A 23,615-nucleotide genomic window follows, 5' to 3' on the forward strand; every position below is an offset into this window, starting at 1 on the left:
ATGGCTGTGCCCCTGGGTAGTGCGATGCAGACCTTGAATCAGGGCTCCGTGTTTCATGAGTATAATACTAACCGTGAAGTCTTCCGCCAGCGCTTCAGACAGTTCCAGTATGAAGAAGCAGCTGGGCCACGTGATGCTTTCAAGAAACTCTCGGAACTTTGCCGTCAGTGGCTGAAGCCAAATTTAGGTTGTCTGGAAGAAATCTTGGAAGTGCTAGTGTTGGAGCAACTCATGCAGATTCTGCCCATAGAGATACAGAACTGCATCAGGCAGTTTAGCATGAAAAATAGAGAAGCTCTTTTTTCACTGATAGAATTCTTACAGACAAAAACTGACGTATCAGAGCAGCAGGTAAGAAAAGAGTTTGGCATCTTGGTAATTAGACCCAAAGAAGTAGCAGAGGCAGCTGGGACTGGATTAGACATTTATTTCTGTGTCTTTTCTCAATCCCAAGATTTCACTGCCGTCATTTTCATTTTTCTTTTCTGCTGGAATCAGCATGTGGGTCAGTGGTTCTCAACCCATCGTACCCACTCCCCCACCTATAACAAATATTTTGTAATGACCTCTTAAATATTCTTAAATTCATAGATAGCATGACCTACCTACCTTCATCCATCAAAAATATCAATATTGTGCTAGAGTCTGAGACCTCATCCTGCCATTGCCTCTTTTGTATGCCCTTTTACCTAATGGCGTTTTTTTCCCTTTTTACAAGTTAAAGGGTTATTTTAAAAAACGGGATAGATAATAACTGGCAGGTCAGAAATGACCCAAAATACCTTAAATGTTTCCTGTCTGGCTCTGTACAAAAAGTTTGCCAGCCTGAGTCAGGTGGAGTCAGGAAGGTACAGGAGGAACAGGAAGGTAGTTTATTATAAACTATCAGCATGGCCACCTCCCTGCGTTTGGGCTTGAGTGCATCAGAAGCCCTCATGAAGCTGTCAGACGCTTGCCTCCGTGCATCGATTCCCTGTGAGGGCGACAGCCCCATGTTCAGAGTGATACCCCCCAAACACTGAGCAGGGTTGCTGCTGCTCGTGGGGTTTTCCAAAGTGGCAAAGAAGTCCTAGTAAACCAAACAGTCAGTTGTATAGAATTCCTTTGATTTTCACAGGACTGCAATTCCTGTCAATTTCAAGTTAGCTAAAACTATTCAAAACAACCAACCAATTGTACTTATATGACCAACAGGATGAAGTTCTTGGCAGGCTCATTTCACCTACATGAATGCTTGAAGGGGACATTCCTCAGTTGTTTGGGAGGTGGAGTAATTGTGCACTATGAGTTCTGTGTAACCCATTTCTGGCCCGTGCAGTTCCAATAGCCACCAGCAGCCATCATATCCATGGGGATGCCCCATGGGGATGGTGGGCTGCCCCCTGTCAAAACGACCAGGTAAAACCTGCCTGGGTTGTGCCATAGCTGAGCACAGGGCAGAATCTGGGAGAAGGGAGAAAGTGCTTCCAGCTGGGCAGCTGGGGCACTCCAGTCTTGTGTGTCGCCGGGCTCGGCAGAAGCCTGCCTGCACAGGAGCCTTCCTAAGATTCCTGCCCTCCTAGGATGGATTGAGTGTATCGTCCTTCCTCTCTGCGTCCTTGGTTCAGCTCACCATGCAAGAGTCTCTCTCCTGTGGTCTTGTCGTGCACTGCCAGTGTGGTGGCCCCCAGCCACGTGTGCCTCTAGAGCACCTGGAACGGGGCTAGTCCAAACTGAGATGTGCTGTAAGTGTAAAACGCACAGCACATCCAGAGGACTCACTATAAAAAATAGTAGGTGAACTGTCTGGTTAATACTTGCTTATAGCGATTACATGTTGAAATCCTGATAGTTGTGGTGAGTTGGATTAAAGAAGACATACGATTAAGAATGACCCATCCTCTTTCTTTTCACTCATTTTTCACATGCCGCTAGAGAATGTAAAATGACATGGGTGGCTCGCATTATGTTACTGTTGGGCAGGGCTAGTCTAGACCTTGGAGTGACGGGTTGTGGCGTTTTCCCCAGGTGGATAGGCAGGAAGGCCTCTTGGAAGAACTGGCACCAGTGGGAACAGCGCACATACCACCAAACATCCACCTGGAGTCACCGCCAGTCCAAGTGATGGGACCTGCCCCCGAGGCCCCAGTGGCAGAGGCGTGGATCCCACAGGGAGGGCCGCAGGAGCTGAGCTATGGTGCTGCTGGGGAATGCCAGCTCTTTCTGGACCCAGGTAAGGCAAGGGCTTTATTTCCTTTCCTTGGTTTGTGTTTGAGAGCTCCAGAGCTCTGCAAGGTTGGTCTGGTTAAGGAACACCACCTATGTGATGGAAATGGACCCACTCTCTTAAAGAGAAGGAGGGGATGTCTGTCCTGGAATAGCTGGGCACAATGCATAAAGGTTAGATAAAATGGGATTAAAAACCCCTTAAACTAATCATCCTCTGCAGGAGGCTCTTGACCAAGAATTTTACCCAGGAAGACTGGGATTTGGGATTCTCTGGATAAGGACCGTTCCCTGCCAATGTCATCACTAGGACCTGTAATGTGGCCCCAAGGGCGTCCGTGCTTTTACAGCAAAAGAGCCTTTTTCTCACTTGATACTTTCTTAATATACTCAAGGGCTTCAGGTCCTATATGAGGATTTAATCCTCCACCACAGTATAAACCAAATACCTATGTCATTTGAACAAAACCTACATGTTTTTTCTGGTGTAGAAAGCAGACTATCCCTAGCAGGCTCACCCAGAGTGCATTTTTGATAATTCAAGTATCATTTTTTAATCAGGTTATTTTTTGTGTGTTGAGGCATGCGCTACTTATGTATTTTGGATGTTAACACCTTATCAGACAAGTCATTTACGATCATATTTTCCCATATTGTAGGACGCCATCTTGTTCTGCTGATGGTGTCCTCTGCTGTACAGAAGCTTTTTAGTTTGATATAGACCCACTTGTTCATTTTGCTTTTGTTTCCCTTGCCCTAGGAGATGTGTTCAGGAAAATGTTACTCATGTTTATATTCAAGATATTTTTGCCTATGTTTTTTTCTATGAGTTTTATGATTTCATGACTTGTATTCAGGTCTTTGATCCATTCTGAGTATGTTTCTGTGTATGAGGTTAGAGTATAATCCAGTTTCATTCTCTTGCCTGTAGCTGTCCAGTTTTTCCAACACCAGTTGTTGAAAGAGGCTGTCATTTCTCCATTGTATATCCATGGCTCCTTTATCATATATTGGCCATATTTGTGTGGGTTTATGTCTGGGCTCTCTATTCTGTTCCATTGATCGATAGGTCTTCTCTTGTGCCAGTACCAAATGGTTTTGATTGCTGTGGCTTTGTAGTAGAGCTTGAAGTTGGGGAGCATAATCCCCCAGATTTGTTCCTCCTTGTCAGGATTTCTTTGGCTATTTGGCATCTTTTGTGGTTCCGTATCAAGCTATTTGTTCTAGTCATTGAAGAATGCGGTTTGTATTTTGATAGGGAGTGCACTGAATCTGTAGATTGCTAAAGTCTGGATGGCCATTTTAACAATATGAATTCCATTTATTGTGTCTTCTTTGATTTCTCCCATGAATGTCTTGAGACACCTTCTTGGTTAAGTTTATTCCTAGGTATTTTATTCTTTTTGATGCACTTGTAAATGAATTTGTTTTCCTGATTTCTCTTTCTGATGATTTGTTGTTAGTATAGAGGAATGCAACAGATTTTTGTGTATTAATTTTGTATCCTGCAACTCTGCTGGATTCCGTTACTCTGATCGTTTTTTGGTGGAGTCTGTAGGGTTTTCTTTGTATGAAATCATGTTGCTTGCAAACAGTAAAAGTTTTAACTTCTTCTTTACCAATTTGGATTTTATTTCTTTTATTTCCTTGTATTGTCTGATTGCTGTGGCTAGGTCCTCCACTACTGTGTTGAATAAAAGTGGTGAGCATGGGCATCCTTGTTGTACCCAATCTTAGAGGAAAAGCTTTCAGCTTTTTGCTATGAAGTATTAATGTTGGCTGTGGGTATGTGTATGGCTTTTATTATGTTGAGATCCTTGCCCTCTATGCCCATTTTGTTGAGAGATTTTATCATGAATGCATGTTGAATTTTGTCAAATGCCTTTTCAGTGTCTATTGAGGTGATCATGTGATTTGTCCTTCTTTTTATAGATGTGGTGTATGATAGTGATTGATTTTTGAATATTGTCCCATCCTTGCATCTCTACAATAAAGCCCACTTGGTCATGATGGATGATTTTTTTTATGTATGTTTTGAATTTGGTTTGCTAATATTTTGCTGAGGATTTTTGCATCTGTGTTCATCAGGGACATTGGTCTATAATTTTCTTTTCTTGAGGTGTCTTTCCCTGGTTTGGGTATTAGAGTGGTGCTGGCCTCATAGAATGAGTTTACAAGTACTCGCTCCTCTTCTGCTTTTTGGAAAACTTTAAGGAGATAGGTATTAGCTCCTCTTTAAATGTTTGATGGAATTCCTCCTTGAAGCCATCTGGCCCAGAAGTTTTTGTTCTTAGTTTGTTTTTTGACTACCAGTTTGATTTCTGTGCTGGTAATTGGTCTGTTCAGATTTTCTATTTCTTCCTGGGTCAGTCTTGAAAGGTTGAATTTTTCTAGAAAGTTGTCCATTTCTTGTAGTTTGTCCAATTTGTTGGCATATAATTTTTCATAGTATTCTCTAAAATTCTTTGTATTTCCATTGCGTCCATTGTGACTTTTCCTTTTTCATTTCTGATTCTGTTTGTGTGTGTATGCTTTCTTTTTTTCTTGATAGGTCTGGCTCAGGGTTTATCTATTTTGTTTATTTTCTCAAAGAACCAGCTCCTGGTTTCATTGATTCATTCTACTGTCTTACTCTTCTCAATTATTTTTATTGCTGCTCTGATCTTTATTATGTCCCTCCTTCTAGTGACTTTGAGCCTTATTTGTTCTTAATTTTCTAGTTTCATTAATTGTGAGTTTAGACTATTCATTTGGGATTGTTGTATCCTGAGGTAAGGCTGTATTGGTATATACTTTCCTCTAGGAACTGTCTTTGCTGCATCCCACAAGCTTTTGGCTGTAGAGTATTGTTGTTTTCGTTTGTCTCCATATACTGGTTGATCTCTGTTTTAATTTGTTCATTGATCCATTGATTATTTAGAAGCATGTGGTGAAGCCTGCATGTGTTTTTGGGCTTTTTAGTTTCCTTTGCATAATTTATTTCTAGTTTCATACCTTTGTGGTCTGAGATGCTGTTTGGCACAATTTCAATCTTTTTGAATTTATTGAGGCTCATTTTATGGCCTAGTATGTGATCTATTCTGGAAAATGTTCCATGTATACTTAAGAAGAATGTGTGTCCTCCTGCTTTTGGGTGGAGTGTTCTTCAGATATCTGTTAGGGCCATCTGTTGTATTGTGTTGGTCAATGCCTCTGTCTCCTTATTTCCTATCTGGTTGATCATTCTTTTGGTGTGAGTATTGTTTTGAATTCTACTAAAATGGATGCACTGCATTCTATTTCCCATTTTAATTCTGTTAGTGTTTGTTTTACATATTTAGGTGCTCTTATATTGGGTGAATAGATATTTGTAATGGTTATATCTTCTTGTTGGAATGACCCCTTTATGATTATGTAATGCCCTTCTTTTTCTCTTGTTACTTTCTTTATTTTGAAATCTATTTTGTCTGGTGTAAGTACTGTAGTCTCACTTTTTTCTCCCTATTATTTTCATCAAATATCTTTTCCTGCCCCTTAACTTTTAATCTGTGTATGAGTTTGGGGTGAAGTGAGTCTCTTGTCCATAGCATATAGATGGGTCTTGTGTTTTTTATGTATTCTGCAATTCCATGTCTTCTGATTGGTGCATTCAGTCCATTTATATTCAGGGTGATTATTAATAGATATGTACTTATTTCCATTGTAGGTTTAGATTTGTGGTTACCAAAAGTTGAAGGATAGTTTCCTTGCTATCTAAAATTGCTTATCATGGTATTTCAAACACAATCTAAAGGTTCTTTTTTTTTCTCCCTTCCTCTTTTCCTTCTTCACTCTTTGCATACTAGCTGTCATATTCTGTACTCTTTGTGTATCCGTTGACTACATTTGTGAGTAGCTGGTTTAATTTTGTATTTGCGTAGTGATTAATGGTCTAGTTCATTTACCGTGGTTTTATTTTCTCTGGTTACAGCTATTTAGCTGTAGGAGCACTTCTATCTAGAGCAGTCCCTTTAATATTCACAGTAGAGATGGTTTGTGGGAGGTAAATTCCCTCAACCTTAGCTTATCTGGAAATTGTTTAATCCCTTCTTCAAATTTAAATGATAATCTTACTGGGTAGAGTATTCTTGGTTGAAGGCTCTTCTGTTTCATTGTATGAAATATATCATGCCTCTCCCTTCTGTCTGTAAGGATTCTGCTGAGAAGTCTGCTGATAGCTTGATGTGATTTCCTTTATAAGTGATATTTTTTTCTCTCTGTGGCTGTTTTCAATACTCTCTCTTTTTCCTTGATCTTTGCCATTTCAATTATATGTCTTGGTGTTGTCTTCCTAGGATCCCTTTTGTTGGGGAGATCTCTGAACCTCCATGACCTGAGTGACTATTTCCCTCCCCAGATTGGGGAAGTTTTCAGCTATTACCTCCTCCAAGACACTTTCTATCCCTTTTTCTGTCTCTTCTTCTTCTGCTACCCCTATAATGTATATATTGTTCCATTTGGATTGGTCACACAGCACTCTTATTGTTCTTTCATTCCTAGAAACCCTTTTTTCTCTCTGTGCCTCAGCCTCTTTGTTTTCCTTTTCTCTAATTTCTATTTTATTTATCATCTCCTCTACCTCATCTAATCTACTTTCAAAACCCTCCATTGTATGTTTCATTTCAGATACTGTATTCTTCAAGTGTGAGTGGCTTTTTTATATTAAGTTACCTTTGATATACAATCTTATAAAGGTTTCACATGAGCAACATTGTGGTAACTACATTCACCCATGTAATAACATTCTCCCCAAACCCACCACAGTCACTGTCCATCAGTGTAGCAAGATGCCATAGAGTCGCTACTTCTCTTCTCTGTGCTACACTGTCTTCCCAGTGACTAACCACACACCATGTGTGCCAATCATAATGCCCTTCAATCCCCTTCCCCCTCCCTTCCCCCTCCCTTGCTCCTCCCCTGCCCCTCCCCTTTGCTAACCACTAGTCCCTTCTTGCAGTCTTTGAGTCTGCTGCTGTTTTGTACCTTCAGTTTTGCTTTGTTATTATACTCCACAAATGAGTAAAATCACTTGGTCCTTGTCTTTCTATGCCTGGCTTGTTTCACTGAGCATTATACCCTCAAGTTCTATTTGCAAATGGTAGGATTTGTTTTCTTCTTATGACTGAATAATATTCCATTGTGCATATGTACCACATCTTTTTTATCCATTCATCTACTGATGGACAATTAGGTTGCTTCCATATCTTGGCTATTGTGAATAGTGAGTGCTCTCAGAGGCTGTTTTTGATGATTTCCATCTCTTTGTTAAAGTCCTCCCTGAGATGTTGAATACTTTTCTGTAAATCTGTGAGCATGTTAATGCCTTTTATTTTGAAATCTTTATCAAGGAGATTGATGATTTCCATTTCACTAAACCCTCTTTCTGGTGTTTTATTTTAATTTTTGTTTGGACCAAATTCCTCTGTGTATTCATTTGTTTTTGTTTTAGTGTTTCCAAAAGGATAATAGATTTGGATATGAGGTGCCCTCTAGTGCCCAGCAGCTCAATTTCCTGTGTGGGCGCCCCAGCTGTTGGCATGCAGTAGGTGTGGCACCTATCTGCCTCGCTTGTAGTGTTCTGATTTCATGTGAGTTGTGTGGGCCGTCAGCTGATCACCAACTTCAAACATCTGTCAAACGTTCAGGTCCCTTGCCTGGTTTCCTTGCTCTCCTGTGACCACTCTGGCTGTGTGAGGACAGATATCCTATACACTTTGACCCCTTTGCTCTTGAAGCCTATCGATATTCTAGCTCTGGGCTTACCTATGGCTTTTTCCCCATCTCTTCTGGTTTCCTTTCTGAGTGCCCTCTCTCTTCTGCAGGTGGCTGGCTGCCTATGGGGAGGGGCATGGCTGAGACTCTACCGCCTCCTTGGAGAGAATGTCTGGGTTCCTTCCAGACCTACCCGCAGGACCACATGTTATGTGTGCAGTGCCAGTACCCAGCAGAATTCAACTCACAACGTTATAGTGTATTATGTGGTGGCAACTTGTACCTCTTTCTGCATTCCATCAGTTGTCTGGGTACTCTGTTTTGTAGCTTACTCTGGCAAGTACTGGGCATGTAGTAGACATGCACTCTGTCTTGTCTTTTTAATAGAGGTGACCAAAAGGAAACCCCACAAGAACCGATGTGGTTCTATTATGGTCAATGCTGAGTTATATAAAATTTTGTCATTTGTATTCCAATCTTTACCATACCTACATTTCTGGTCTCTTAACTACAGATTTGTTTTTTAATCTGTATTTTTTCTGTGTATGCCTGCAGCAAGTGGCAGAACCTTTTCAGTCATTTTTAATTATAAATCTCTATGCGTGTGCATTTCCAGTCCCCATGTTAATTCGCCCCTCTTAGCAACAGTGGCAGGTCCAAGGCTCACGTATGATGTCGAGCAGCAATACTGCTCTTGACTGTAATACTTTACTCTCTAAAGCACAGGGCAGTCCCGTGTCCTGAACAAGAGAGAGAGAATGAATTAAAGAAGAAACATACAGCAATGAGGAGGAAAGGAAACTACCCCTTTCTCATTACTGTTTTAAATGATATTATATACTTTGTCCTACTGACTGGGATGTCCCCCCCGTATCTCCCTCCTGGTCACCCAAATCCCATCTCCTCACCAGGTGTCCAGGGTCTGAGGATCTGGGACTGAGCAAGGAAGAGTCATGCCCAGCAGGGGGCAGTAGCGCACACAGCTTGTTTGGCATCTGTGAGGTTTGCCTGTGGGGGAGTCAGAAGTCAGAAGGCGAGGAGGACAAGGGAAGTTCCCAGGGACTGAGGGCTCACCGAAGGGAATTACTAGTCTGGTTGATGTCACACATAGCCCAGCAGCATCCCAGGGAGTCTATGGGTCAGAGAATTCTGAAGGGCAGCAGTGGCCTGGGAGTCCTCCCGTAAGCACAAGGATCCCTCTTTTTGACAGCTAGCAGATTTGGGGGTGTGGTTTTCTGGGATATGCAAAGCAGGCAGGCTCTAAATGGATAAAAGTCTGCTTCTGGGGGCTAATTTTTAAATTGGATGTGTGAGAATTCGAGTTTGGTGCCAGCTGCCTCATGAGCTAAGGAGTCTCAGGCTGCAATGGAGAAATGAACCGGTGAGGGGCCAATGCAAAGAGGGCTCGTTTACACCCTTAGGCCCACTTCTAGAACAGCTTCTCTGGTGGTTACTGTGGGAACACCGGCTGGCTGGTATCATGGGTACAGAGAAGAGCCCTGCCAACAGAAGTAGGCATAGAGGCATGACTCTGATGGCATTCACTGTTCACCAAAATACCCTGGAACCATAACACCCTATAAAACACAGCAGGCAGACTTGCATGGGCATGTGTCAAATTTGGACAAATTTCTCAAATAAAAATGGTTGGTTAGTGGGCATATATGCCTGTAAAACTGTAATAGGTATGTTCAAATGTCTTCCCAAATTATTGTACCAATGTACCCTCCCAGCATGGCATATGAGAGTGCCAGGTCTTTTCCTCCTTGCTTTATTTACTGTATCGTCGTGTTGTCTGACGGTTGCTAAGAGTCATAACTGTTCCCACCATATTGGCAAACAGAAGGAAGGTTGATACCTGTTCAGACCTTTAATGTACCCAGTTCATCAGCATTCATGATGTCATTTTATGGAATGTGCAGGAGTAGAGGATGGAAGCAAGGACAGAGGGGTGGGACACGGGTGAGAGGAGAATGGTTCGTGGCCTCAGCTGACAAGGGCTGCGAGCATATGTTGGGGAATGCAAACTGGGGACAGTGTTAGGAGCAGGCGTCTCTCTTTCTTCCCTGGTGGTCAAGAGGACAGTGTTTCTCAGGTATGATACGCCAGCACTTAAGGTAGATTGAGCTCATGCTCTGGCTCTCAGCAAAGTGACTCTACTCTTGAAACAGATGTGGAACTCCTTCAGCGCCTCCATTTCACCCCCAAACTGCTGGGTTCCCCTTCCATAGGTTGGAGGAGCGCAGCCTTCACAGAACACACAATAGAATGTTCCGTCCCTAAATTTGGCTTTTGTCCTCATCCTAAAAGACAAAAATGAAACAAAACGAGAACTTGTCAGAGGCTCCCGGTAAGGCTGTCCTAACTGAGGATGAAGTAGGCAGGTGTTCAGAGGCTACGTGACCAGGAAAGCATCTCAGACGATGGAGAAACCTGTGGCGACTCAACCTACCCTTCTTCCCCATCCTTCCTCTGGCAGGATGCTCATGGCCAATCCGGGACCTGAGGCTCCCCAAAGGGTATCAAGAAGAGCCGTGGGAGATGGAATTCCACGACCCCAAGGAAGGGATTGCAGGACTCCACGGCTCTGTGATAGGTAGGTGCAGGCTCACTGATGCTTGGGAGGAAGGAAAAGGGCAACTGAGCCCCAGTCCTAGCGTAACGACATTCGGGATGCCACTTGGGACTTTGTGTCTTCCCACTAGCCATTGAGGATAACTCTTCTTGGTCCCCATCTCTCCATCCTCCTTAGAGCACAGTGGCTCCTGCAATGTCTATTCCTTCTCGCAAGCTTTGATATGGGGAGAGAAAATAGAGAAATATGTCCAGGCAGAAAAAACTGGAAACTGTGTATCCATTTTCTGTTTCTTTAGATGGAAATGGGCCCAATTCACCCAAACACTCAGAAGAGCTGAAAAGTCCGTTGGGAACTCCCGCAGAGCAGCTGCCGTGGGATGGCCCAGTGTCTGTCCATGACGAGAGCCCGTCTCTAGGAGAGGCAGCTGAGAGCTCCAGCAGGGAAGGGCCCCTCAGCCCCAGACCCCAGAAGCAGGAAAGTCCCGGAGACCTCATAAGGCATCATCAGGGTCACACAGAGGAGATGCCTTTTGAATGCGCTGTGTGTAAGAGGCGATTCAGGCAACGGTCATCCCTTGTATTGCACCTTAAAACTTATTCTGGACAAGAAACACACCAATGTCATGAGTGTAGCATGATTTTCTGTAGTAGAGTAAGTTTTATAAGACACCTGAGAATCCACACAGATGGAAAACCCCATATATGTCAAAGTTGTGGGAAATGTTTTCGTCGACGCCGAGATCTTACTGTACACCAGGTAACGCACACTGATGAGAGACCATTCCTGTGCGAGTATTGTGGGAAAATGTATAGGCAGAAATCAAGCCTTAGTTTTCATTTGAAAACCCACACAGGGTAGAAGCCATAGAAGTGTATCCATGGCTGTAGAAGCTTCATAAGGAAAGCAGGTTTTATGTGCACCAACTTTCAAGAAGGATCCTCTGAGCATTTGTTGAGGGAAGCATCTACTACACAAACGAACACTAATTCACAAAAGTCTTAGCCGACACTAGGTTGTCTTGGCAGAACAGTTTTGTTTGAGCTTATCCATAAGGATAGTTTTGTGTTTTCTTATGTTTAAAACCCACCTTCCAAGGCATATAAATTCTAGAGTATTCACCAACTCTTGCCACTGTCCTAGTTTTGATTTTTTTGTCTTGGAAAAAAATGATTTGTTTGATGGCTGTGATGAAAATGTCATCCTAAGCCAACCACAGCATAGGAGTTAAGTAAGGAGCATAGGAGTGTCAGAATCCCATGAGATCCGGGGTCGGTATCCCAGTAAAAGAGATGTGCCCAAGCCATCTGTGTCTGTGGACCATTTTCCTCATGTGGAAATGTATGTGCCCCTCCTGTTTCGTTCCCACTAACTAGTTCTTGGAGCAACGTGCATATGCTTCCCTAAGGTGGCAATGAACACCTCCCCTGACCCCTGCTTACACCCTGTGTCAGAACCACTTGCTCCTGTGCAGCCACACTGGTGTGTTTACATATGGTTTGAGACTTTAACACAGCCCACTTTTGAAATGTCGAGCATTTCATAAGGATAGGTTCAAAGAAAAATATCCAACTCAGAAAGGGCCGTGAAAGGCAGGAAACGGTACCACACAATTATGAGGAAGAGCCAATGGGATATGTTAACGGGAGGCCCTACCCAGAGAGAAATTCCAATAAATACTGTATTTTCTTTCTTTGTTCTTTAAAATGGTGAAAGTATGGATGGCTGTGAATTTTAAGTCTAGATTTGGTCACAGTCCAGAAGTGTTATCCAATGTTCTTGCCTTTAACTTTCAGTTGTTTGTTATTGCCATTTTCATGGTATTTCCTCTCTGTGCCAAGAGTTGGACACTGTTGATAACCTTCTGTTGATTTTTGGTTATAATGCCCATTCATTAATAAAAGAGGTTCATTCTGTTTTTGCTTTGATTTCATTTCGATTTTCTTGGAGACTCATGTCCTATGACCATAGAAAATAAAGGTTCCATTTGTATGACACACACTAGGAGTTAATGGTTGGGTCACAGTGTTTATTTACATCTCTTCACCTTCTCTCAATACCCCTAAAATGTAGTACAAATACCTTCTCCGGTCCCTAGCCAGTGGTTTTACTCACTCACTGGTGTCTTTTGATGGTATAATGGTTTCCCATTATAACATAGTCCAGTTACCATTTTTCCGGGGTAGATAGGCCTGTCCCCGGGGGGCCTGGGGCTGTGTGAGGTCAGTGCCGGAGCAGGAGGTACAGGCGGGTGAGTGGGGGCTCAGGACTCTCGCAGGAGTCTGGCAGCAGCAGGGCAGCGCCCGGGGATTGGCTGCATACAGGCCAAGGAGTATAGCGAGAGCCAGGTTTCTCACTGCTGGAGAAGGGAGGCGCAGGGATGGCCAGGGTAAGGCGAGAGAGGACTCTGGAGTCTCGCACTGGAACTGGACGTGGTGGCTTGACTATTTCGGGGGTTGTATTCGTTTTCAAGCCCTGCTGTAAGGCAAGGTCACAAACTGGGTGGCTTCCACCAACAGAAATTTATCCTCTTACATGTCTGGAGGCCAGAAGTCGGAAATCAAGGTGTCAGCAGGGTCATGCTCCCTCTGCTTGCTCTAGGGAAGAATCCTTCCTTGACTCTTCCTAGCTTCTCAGTGGCACTTGGGAGTCCTACGCATTCCTTAGCTTATAGCTGCATAAGGCCAGTCTCTGCCTCTGTCCTCACATGGCTTCTTTCCCTGCTCTCTCCTCTTCTTATAATGACACCAGTTATTGGACTTACAGCCCATACCGTGCTAACCTGGTATGATCTCATCTCAATCCTTAACTACTCACAAACTCAAAGGCTGCTTCCAAATAAAGTCACATTCTGCGGTTCTCAGTGGGCATGAGCTTTGGGGGGATACTATTTCATCATACATACACACAGATAGGTAAATATCATCGACATAGAGGTATATATATATGTGCATGAAGTCTGTATGTATGTGTGAGCACACACATTTAGACTTACACATATCCTAGCACTGCCCACCGAGAAAAACTGCGGTAATTTCCGTGCCATCATGCCTTGGGAGAGAAGCTTGCCTTCCTTTCCTGGGGCGCAGGTTTGGCCCCATCGTTCTTGTCTGGAGTTGGGCTGCATCTCACCAACAAAGTAGTTCTCTAACCTCTTTGAGGCTCACGAGCACCAGATCTGGAGATGTTTGGGATAAAAAAACCAACTGAAGTCTTCCTGGGTTATGTGACAATTTTATTCCTAGAGAATGAGTGAGGAATTAACCACAACTAAAGATCATTGCTGACCAGATCACTCGTTCATGGAATTTCATATTTAATGTGTGGTCGGTATGTGCCGGACACTCTTCTAAGTGCTTGGGGATGCATTAGTGGGAAAACAGACCAAAAATGGCCTGTCCTTGTGGAGTATACCTTCTGGCAGGGGGAAAAAGAGACAGAGGTAAAGAATAAATCTAACTGCTTAGCAAACTGGGCAGGAGATGGGAGGTGATAAATGGTGTAGAGAGTAGAAACAGAACAGGCAGAGAAAGGGGACTCAATTGTAAGTTTAAATCAAGCCCATTAACCTGCTGGCCCTGCTGCTTCTGAGGGTCAGTTAAGGGCCACACCAGGCCTCTGCCATCACAGAATCCACCTTTGGCAATGGAAAAATAGAAGAACTTGGTTTCAGTGTCATTTCTAAGCACTGCTGTCTAATATAAGTAGAAAAGCATGCCAACTGATAGGGCACTTATTCCCAATGGGTACATAGTCCAAAGTAAAATCGCCAGTATCTTAACGGGTTACCAGAGAAGTCTTACTTAAAATATTGTTTAGGTTGCTGTGCTAATTTTTTTAAATAGCTTTGCCTTGTACTGGCCAAAGAAAAACTGTGAGGAGAATAAAATGTTTCCTTTTGATAAACCTGCAGCATGGTTGTGGAAATTGCTCTTTAATACCACAGGCCAGGAGGCTCTCCACTGTGACCGTGTTGACATTAGATGTTCGCGGTACGTATCCATTAGGAAGTTTCAGAGAATCCAAGGTGTAAATGATACTATCACCTATCAGCCCATTCCTTCACGAAGGCTGGCAATACAGACCCATAGTCACAAATAAAGGACATGTTCATGTAAAAGCATCCTAGGTGGTAACAGGGTCTGCACCTCCTCGGTCTGGCTCTAAGCTGGAGGTCACTCCAGCTTGTGAGTCCCAACCGGGCTGGCACATTGAAACACCAGGAGCCCGTGGTAGGACTAGCGACACCCAGACCCGACTGCACATAAACTGAGTCATCTCTGCTGATGGGGCCCTGCACGCAGAAGAGAAACCCTGCCAGGTAGAGAAGCTGCACAGAGATCTTGGCAGCACCAGGACCGCGGGATCCCTGCTGAGAGAATAACACCGACCAAGGAAGAGTCTCTTCCAAACCACCATCCTGAGCACGCTGTGAATTTACTCCTGTGGAGGGAAGTACCTCAGGGGCGGGGAAAGCAGAGGTCAGGAAGTGGCTGCTGGGCCTCCTGGTCCGGGTGGCACTAGGTCTGGGTGACACTAGCTATGCGCACTCTCTTCCTGGTTGTGACTCCCTGACTTGGCGGGAAAATGGGCCTGACATACTACCGTTTCTCCCATCTCCCATGGGAGCTTTCTGAGCATTCTTAAGTGAGGTGAATGTGTTAAGGCCCTGAGCCCAGTGTTTGGCTCAGACAAGTCCTGGGCACACATTAGACCAATGCAGTTCAGAGCAGGGAAGCCGTCCGCCCCAGCAAAGCTGCTCAGTTTGAACAGACTCCCACCAACCAAATGACGGCTTCACCAGTGTCCCCTGAGTCATCCCCTCCGTGCCAGACTCCAGGACCCATTTTCAGGATGCAAAGGTAAGAAGTTAAAGGAAGCCCCTGCCCTCTTATGGATGGGATCTAAGGCTCAAGGTGTAAAGCCGCAGTCAAATGCACCCTCAAATCAGGGAGCTGCACTGTGCTGGAAATATGGGGAGAAATCTGCTGCCTGAGCCTCTGGGGAATGCAGGGAGGGGAGCACCCACAGCCTTCTCTGCTGCCACCTTTGCCACTTTGGACAGACAGGGCACGTTGGGGCTTAGGTGGAAGCAGGCGTGGCCCTTGGGGACCTGGGGACACTCCCCAGTGCACACAAGAATGAGCCACCCCTGCAGCTGGGAGCCAGGGTTGGGAGCGCTCCTCTGGGGACAAAGGGACTGGGAGGTTGCAAATGTGGGGTCCCTAGCAAAATGAGCTGGAGTCTGAGCACTGTGTATGCTTCAGGGGGATGAGGGGCTGCTATGTGAGGGCCCTGGGAGGATGGGAGTCTGGCATGGAAGGCGTGGTCCAATCCTGCCCCAGGTGGGCAAACAGAAAATCCAGTGCTCAGCAGCATTCATGGTGCTTCACATAAAGCTTGACTACCCAATAGGTGGTCAGTAGTTACCCCAGGTATAGATCAGCTGTGGTGTGAGTGTGTGGTGTGAGTGTGTGTGTGTGTGTGTGTGTGTGTGAGAGAGAGAGAGAGAGAGAGAGAGAGAGAGACAGAGAGGCCCTGTGAGTATGTGACATTTAGGGATGTTTTTTACACTCTGGCTCCCTTGATGGGGCCCAATGGGAATTTATCCTAGGACTCTTTGATCATCATTGCTACCACTTATTCATTGTTCACTCGACTGTGTCAGTTTCTCTGCTGTACTATACCACTGCCTTTATTCATTCATTTAATAAATGTCTCTTGAGTACTGATCATGAGCTAGACAATGTTCTGGGCACTTGGAATTAAACAATGAACAAAAGCGGCAAGTATCATGGCCCTGTGGAGGAAATTTTCTCATACGAGGAAGGAAAAGGAGAGTGTAATCATAATAAATAATAAAATACATGAATATAATGGAAGGCAATAAATGCTATGGAATAACACAGCAATGCCATGAAAACCTGGTGGTTACTGATGCCAGGGTTCTTGTTCACAGAGTCCAAGAATGAACTTCACAAACAGTCAAGGTAGGAGAGCAAGGCAGAGACTTTTATTTAGAGAGAAAGTGAGAGGACACAGCTCCTGGCTCATGCCAGGAGGGCACAAGAGAGCCCCAGGGTGGTATGTTGTCTAGGGGTTTCATAGGCGGTTGAGGGACAAAGGGTGAGGGACGTACACCTGCTAAATGGGCCCCAAATGTTTACCTTTGAAGGAACACTGGTTCTTATTGTCTTCCTGGTTATTTACAAGAATTTTACTGCTCTGGTTTCCTCCCAGGATAGCAGCTTCCTGGGCTGGGAGGAGCACATCAATTAAGATTCCTGCTTTCCACCCAAGGTGGGCTGAGTTACTGTCTGTTTGTTAAGAAACTTGCTTTTTAACTAATTGGATGCAATCTTATTTTCAAGATGGAATCCTTCCTGTTTTTACTACGTGGTAATCGTAACTTGAGTGACAAACCTGACCTGTAATTCGGAGATGAGTGCTAGAACAACTTCTGTCATGGCAAGTACTGAACTGAATCCCATTCTCTTCTTTAGAGTTTGTTGACGTTTGAAGATGTGGCCATGTCTTTTTCTGAGGAAGAATGGAAATTACTGAACCATACCCAGAAGATGCTGTACAATGATGTAATGCAGGAAAACTATGAGGCTGTCATCTCGCTAGGTAAAGATTCTGCTTTGCTTTTGTGTTGAAGTTGAGGAATCTGTTCTATTCTCAGTCCTTGGAAAATGCACTCCTTTGAAGGAGTCCCAGAGTTCCAGTAGCTGCTTGGCTGTCCACCTGGTGGGGCAGGGGAAAGGGAAGGCATATGCAGATCACCTGGAGAGGTTTTTACAAGGAGATGTCTCACTTGTTCATTCCAAATAGAATTCTTGATCTAGCACACTCTTGCCTCACCCTGATAACCTGTTCTTCCCATATCTTTTCCATCTCAGGAGAGGGTGCCTTGATTTACCCAGTGACTCGGGCCAAAAACCTCTCAGTTATCCTTTCTTCCAGCCTTTGTTGTACCCCACAACCGATCCATCAGCAAGTCCTCTTAGTTCTGTCTTCAGAATAGATCCTGAGTACAACCATGTGTCAGCCTCTTTTGCTCTTACCATCCTAGTCTAAGCCACCATCATCTCTAACCAAGGCTACTTCAGTGGCACTGGACTCCCATTCCCCATATCACCTTCGTGTGTCCTCCTAAGGTTCTGCCCATTTAAGCATTTGGAGTAAATGAAAGTATAAAAGAGTCATTCGCTCTTCCTGAAAATAGTTAGGAACTAAAATGGCGGTCCATGACCTCAAGATTTTATTCTCAGAACATTATTGTTGCACCCTAAACTTAAACTTATCTGTTTAGCACAAGGGGAAGAACCATAGATCCAAGGTCCCCAAGAGCTCAAGGACAGTCTTGGAGAGTCTCCTACAGGTAAATATATAAATGGAAGAGGAGAAATTTTTCCTTGATAGGCACCTTTACAGGGGCTTAACATTTTAAGATTCTCTTCCTGTATTTTTTTTGTCTCTCCAAAAGGTGCCTTTATTTTTATTTTATTTTTTATTAAAGTACCATTGATACACAGTCTTATGAAGGTTTCACATGAACACTGTGTTTCAACATTCACCCATATTATCAAGTCTTCACCCCATTGTCGTCACTGTCCACCAGCATAGTAAGATGCTGGAGTCATTACTTGTCTTCTCCGTGCTGTTCTTCCTTCCGCGTGACTGCTAATTATAGTGCCACTCAGTCCCCTTTCCCCTCCCCACTCACCTTCCCTAACCCCTCCCCTTTGGTAACCGCTAGTCCCTTCTTGGAGTCGGTCTGTCTGTTGCTGTTTTGTTCCTTCAGTTTTTGCTTTGTTCTGCTCCACAGATGAGTGAAGTCGTTTGGTACTTTCTTTCTCCGCCTGGCTTATTTCACTGAGCATAATACCCTCTGCTTCTGTATTTTTTAACTGAACTTTTTATTGAGATAATTATAGATTCACATGCAAATTTAAAATGTGATATGAAGAGAACCCAGGTACACTTTACTCAGTTTCCTTCAATGATGAGTTGTGCAAAGGTATCATATGATATCACAACCAGGATATTGATACTGATACGATCTGTTGACCTTATTCATATTTCTCATTTTACTTGTATTCATCTGTGTGTGTATGTATTTACTTCTGGAAAATTTTATCAGGTGTAGATTTGTGTATTCACCACCACAGTCAAGCTGCTGGACCATTCATTCCATCCCTACAAGGCTCCCTCCTGTTGACCTTTAACAACCACATCCACTTCTCTCCCAACACCCCACTCCATCACCAACCCATGCCAACCACTAATCTCTTCTACATTTCTAAAATTTTACCATTTCAAAAATGTTATATAAATAGAATCATAAAGTGTGTGTCCTTTTGGGATTAACTTTTCTCATTTAAAATAATTCCCTGAAAATTCATCTAAGTTGTCACAGGTATCAATAGTTCAACTTCTTTTAACTGCTGATTAGCATTCCATGGTATTGATATGCCACAGTTTGTTTAACCTTTCACCCACTTAAAGATACATTTGCTGTCTTCGGGTTTTGGCTATTGTGAATAAGACAGCCATCAGCATTACACAGGATTTTGTGTAGAGATATATTTTCATTTCTCTGGGATAAATGTCTTAAAGAGGGCAATTTCTGGTTCATACGGTGATTACACATTTAATTTCATAAGAACATGATAAACTATTTTCCAGAGTGACTCTACCATTTTACATTCCAACTGCAATGGTTGAGTGATCCAGTTCTCCACATCCTTGCCAGTGTTTAATATTGCCACCATTTAAAAAAATGTTTGCCATTTTGATAGATATTTAGTGTTATCTCATTGTGGTTTGGGTTTGCATTTCCAGAATGGCTAATGATCTTTTATAGCTTTTCATGTGCTTATTTGCAATGTCTATATTCTCTTCTGTGAAATGTCTTTTGCCCATATTTTAATTATTGTCTTAACTGTTGAGTTTTGAGGGTTCTTGATAAATTCTAAATTCTAGTGCTTTGGTGGATGTTCAGTTTGCAAATAGTTTCCCCAAGTCTGTATATCATCTTTTTATTCTCTTCCCATGGGCTTCCATGGAGTAAACAATTTTCATTTTGATGAGGACCAATTTTTCCTTTTTTCCTTTTATGGATTGTAGTTTTGGTGGTCAAACTAGAACTCTGACTAGTTCTAGATTACTAAATTTTTTTCCTATGTCTTTAACTAGAAGTTTTATAATTTTACATTTAAGTTTGTGATCCATTTTGAGTTAATTATATGAGGTGTGAAGTTCAGGTTGACGTTCACTTTTTTGCCTGTGGAGGTTCCACTGTGTCAGCCCCATGTGTTGAAAAGGCTGTCCTCTCCCCATTGAACTGCTTTTGCGCTTGTGTCAGAGATGAGTTGAGCATATTTTTGTGCATCTGTTCTCTTCCACTGAGCTATGTGTCTCTTTCCCTCTGTTAATATTGCACTGCCTTTATTACTGCAGGTATCTAATATAGTAGCCTTACTATCTATGAGGTAGAGTGTTTCTTCCCACTTCATTTTTTGTCCAGATAAAATTTTATTTTAGCTATTCCAGGGCCTGTGGCTTTCTATATAAATTTTGGAGTAAGCTTATCTGTGTCTACAAGAAACTGTTGGGATCATGCTAGAAATTACATCAAACTTATGTATTAGTTTGAAGAGGTTTGATGTCTTTATTTTACTATGCTAATTTTTCTAATTAATGAAAACAATATGTCTATTTCTTTAGGTCTTCTTTGCTTTCATCAACTTTTTATAATTTTCAGTGTACAGATACTCTACATGTTTTGTTAATAAGTATATGCCAAGGCATTGCATTCTCATTAGAGCAATTGTAGATGTTATTATTTTTAATATTGTTCTCTGCGTGTTCCTTGTTTCCATATAGGAATGCCACTAATTTTGTGTTTTGATCTTATATCCTGTAACTCTTGAACTCACTTATCAGTTCTAAGAGTATTCTTTGTAGATTACTCGAGATTTTTACACATAGACAATCACATCATCTGCAGTGACTTTTATTGCTTTTTCTTACCTTACTGCATTAGTTCTAACTTTTAGTGCCATGTTGAATAAGAGTGGTGAGAGCAGACATCCTTGCCTTGATCCCAATTTTATCATGAAAGTATTGAGTCTTTCACTATTACCTATGATGTTAGTATGGGATTTTTTGTTGTTAATTTTTATAAAGTTAGTGTAATTCCTACCTTTCTGGTGTGTTTTTCATGAATAGATGTGGTGTTTGTCAAATACTTTTCTGTGTCAAGCGGTAGGAATATGATGTTTCAAAGCTTGTTGATATGGTGGGTTATGTTGTTGATTTCAAATGTTGAACTAGCTTTGTATGCCTGGGATAAATCCTATTTGATCATGGTATGTTATTCCTAAATGTTGTTCTATTCAGTTTGCCAGTATTTTGAGGATTTTTACATTAAGTTCTTGGGAGATGTTAGTCTGTAATTTTCTTTTTTAGTATGTGCTGTCTTTGTATGCCTTTGCTCTCAGGGTAATGCTGGGCTCATGAAATGAGTTGGGTAAGTATTTGCTGTTCTTTCTTCTGGAAGAGATTATATAAGATCATTAGTTCTTTAAATATTTGATATAATCCTCTGGTAACACCATATGGATCTCGACATTTCTCTTTTTGGAAGTTTTTAAATTATGACTTCAATTTCTTTAATAATACTAGTGTTATTCAGGTTATCTCTTTCATGCTGGGTGAATTCTGGTAGTATGTGGCTTTTGAGGAATTGGTCCATTTTTTTCCTAACTTTAAATTCTTAAACAAAAGTTGTTTATAGTATTCCCTTGTTATCTTTTTAACGGCTGCAAAATGTGTAGTAATAGACCCAGTCTCCTTCCTGATATTTGTGATTTGTGTCTTATCCTTGTCAGTTGTGATAAAGATTTATCAATTTTACTGGTTTTTTTGAAGTATAAGCTTTTTATTTGGTCGTGATTTTGGTCTGATCTTTATTATATCCGTTCTTCAACTTGCTTTGGGTTTATTTTGCTTCTTTTTCTAGTTTCTTAAGGTAGAAACATAGATTACTGACTTGAGACCTTTCCCCTTTTCTATTGCAAGCATTAATAGCTATACATTTTCCTCTGAGCACTTCTTTACTTGCATTTTTGTATGTTGCAATTTCATTTTCACCCAACTATACATTTTTAGATTTCTTTTGAAACTTTCTCTTTGAGCCACGGATTATTTAGAAGTGTATTGTGTCATGTCCACATATTTTTGGATTTTCCTGTTGTCTTTCTGTTTTTGAATTCTAGTCTAATTCCATTTTTGTCAGATGGCTTGTTGTTACTCAAGTTATGATATTTGTTTTTGCTTTTTCAGTCTGATGGGTGACTTTTTGTTATATCCTGATCATTTTGTCTATTATGTTAGGAGAGATTGGGTCCTATTTAATATTTTAATTCAATGGACAGTTGCCCTGTTCTAGTTTAGCACATAGGTTCTTTCCTACTTTTGTGGGGTGTGCTTCTAGTGACGCTTTACTTTTCAGAACCTTTATGGTGTTATTTTGGTTTCTTTGGTGTATCTGGTACATATGTCCCTGCTGGTGCTGCCTGAGGGTGAGGAAGGTATTTACCTATACCAGAGTGTCTTTCAATGGAAAAGGGGAGTTTCAAACCCACAAGGAAGAAGAGGCTTCCTGAGCCAGACCACTTGTGGCTTGGTCCCTGTTGCTAGTTCTGCCCATCAACTTTGGTGTCTCCTACATGGGATTCTGATGTTGTAAGAAGGTTTCCCACCCAGACTAGGGAAGGAATGAGCCTATCCAGGGAGACTTCTGTTGTTAGGTTGAGGTTTAAAAAACACTTGATGTGGGTTGCCTCCCTCTGTTGAGTGTGGGGATGTAAGACGTGCTGCCAAGGTCTGCTGCTAGTCCTGGGGTCCCAAACAATGTTGTCTTCTTTTAACCACATTTTAGAATTTTCTCTTGGTCGTGCCTTGCACTCTTCAATTGCTTTGTTGTTGTGTCTAGCAGGGGGAATCAGAGAAATAGGTCTGTGTCTTTTTGTCCAGATTGGACTAGAAATCATTGTTCCTGTACTGTTTTTAAGTACTCATTGATTTCTCTCTCCATTCCTATAGTGTTGTCATTCTGGGACACAGATGGCTGATTCTTCTGTTTATTCCAACAGGGTTAAAGCTCAAAAATGACACTGGAAATGACCAACCTATATCGATTTCTACATTAGAAAGACAAGCGTCAGGATGCAAAGTATTAAGAAAGGCCAGAATGAAAGTTGCCCAGAAAACAACAGACAAAGGAAATGATGGTACACGCAGGGTACGCAAGCGGCATCAAGCCTTCCTAGGGAAGAAAAGAAGGAAACTTTCAACTTGTAAACAAGAGCTTCCAAAGCATATGGATCTTCACGGGAAAGGCCATGCAGAAGAGAAACCTTTTAAATGTCAGGAATGTGGGAAAGGCTTCAGAGTTAGTTCTGACCTTATTAAGCACCAGAGAATTCACACTGAAGAGAAACCCTATAAGTGTCAACAATGTGATAAGAGGTTTCGGTGGAGTTCAGATCTTAATAAGCACTTAATGGCACACCAAGGAATAAAACCATATAGATGCTCATGGTGTGGGAAAAGCTTCAGTCATAACACAAATCTACACACACATCTAAGAATTCACACAGGAGAGAAGCCCTTTAAATGTTATGAATGTGGAAAAAGATTCATTCAGAACTCCCACCTTATTAAACACCAGAGAACCCACACAGGTGAGCAGCCTTATACTTGTAGCATATGCAGAAGAAATTTTAGCAGGCGGTCAAGCCTTCTTAGACACCAGAAACTCCACAGGGGAAGGGAATCATGTCCAGTGTCTCCAGTCTGAAGAGAGTCACCATATGGAGCTTGACCCTAGAGGTGATGAAAGAATACAAAATTCTGAGGCATCCAATGATAGGAATTTGTCATCAACAGAAAATTTGTGAAGGGTGCATGTCACGTTTCACAGAAGGGAATCGACGCTGTACCTCTTTTATTCAGCATTGTATCTTCAGTGCCTAGCAGAAGACTGATACATAATGAGTACCTTATAAATAAAAGAAAGAAAATATAGTTATCA

The 23,615-nt window shown here is 42.3% G+C and overlaps 2 protein-coding genes across 3 annotated transcripts; both read left to right on the plus strand.

Annotated features, from left to right (window-relative positions):
• Window positions 1-12,731, plus strand: LOC118935112 (zinc finger protein 449-like). The gene is made up of 5 exons (XM_036931172.2): window positions 1-351; window positions 2,008-2,212; window positions 10,415-10,531; window positions 10,809-11,057; window positions 12,697-12,731. The coding sequence occupies exons 1-5, from the start codon at window positions 1-3 to the stop codon at window positions 12,729-12,731; spliced, it is 957 nt and encodes a 318-aa protein (XP_036787067.2).
• A 4,280-nt stretch (window positions 12,732-17,011) lies between these two features.
• On the plus strand, window positions 17,012-23,615 carry LOC130678891 (zinc finger protein 75D-like). 2 transcript variants are annotated; one of them, XM_057495579.1, is made up of 3 exons: window positions 17,012-17,140; window positions 17,826-17,894; window positions 22,675-23,615. In XM_057495579.1, the coding sequence occupies exon 3, from the start codon at window positions 22,773-22,775 to the stop codon at window positions 23,379-23,381; it is 609 nt and encodes a 202-aa protein (XP_057351562.1). In that variant the 5' UTR covers window positions 17,012-17,140; window positions 17,826-17,894; window positions 22,675-22,772; the 3' UTR covers window positions 23,382-23,615. The 2 variants fall into 2 exon arrangements, with proteins under 2 accessions (XP_057351562.1, XP_057351561.1); XM_057495578.1 differs by lacking the exon at window positions 17,826-17,894 and having other exon boundaries at window positions 17,018-17,140.

The sequence above is a fragment of the Manis pentadactyla genome, chromosome X, assembly GCF_030020395.1.
Source record: "Manis pentadactyla isolate mManPen7 chromosome X, mManPen7.hap1, whole genome shotgun sequence".
NCBI classification, from domain to species: Eukaryota; Metazoa; Chordata; class Mammalia; order Pholidota; family Manidae; genus Manis; species Manis pentadactyla.

What these genes read in the sequence shown, in the direction of transcription:
- LOC118935112 (XM_036931172.2), top strand. Translation starts at nt 1, where the DNA reads ATGGCTGTGCCCCTGGGTAGTGCGATGCAGACCTTGAATCAGGGCTCC. An exon ending in CTGACGTATCAGAGCAGCAG is followed by an intron (nt 352 to 2,007) that starts GTAAGAAAAGAG and finishes CGTTTTCCCCAG; the next exon opens with GTGGATAGGCAGGAAGGCCT. An exon ending in CCAGCTCTTTCTGGACCCAG is followed by an intron (nt 2,213 to 10,414) that starts GTAAGGCAAGGG and finishes TTCCTCTGGCAG; the next exon opens with GATGCTCATGGCCAATCCGG.
- LOC130678891 (XM_057495578.1), top strand. Translation starts at nt 17,041, where the DNA reads ATGTCTTTTTCTGAGGAAGAATGGAAATTACTGAACCATACCCAGAAG. An exon ending in TGAGGCTGTCATCTCGCTAG is followed by an intron (nt 17,141 to 22,674) that starts GTAAAGATTCTG and finishes TTATTCCAACAG; the next exon opens with GGTTAAAGCTCAAAAATGAC.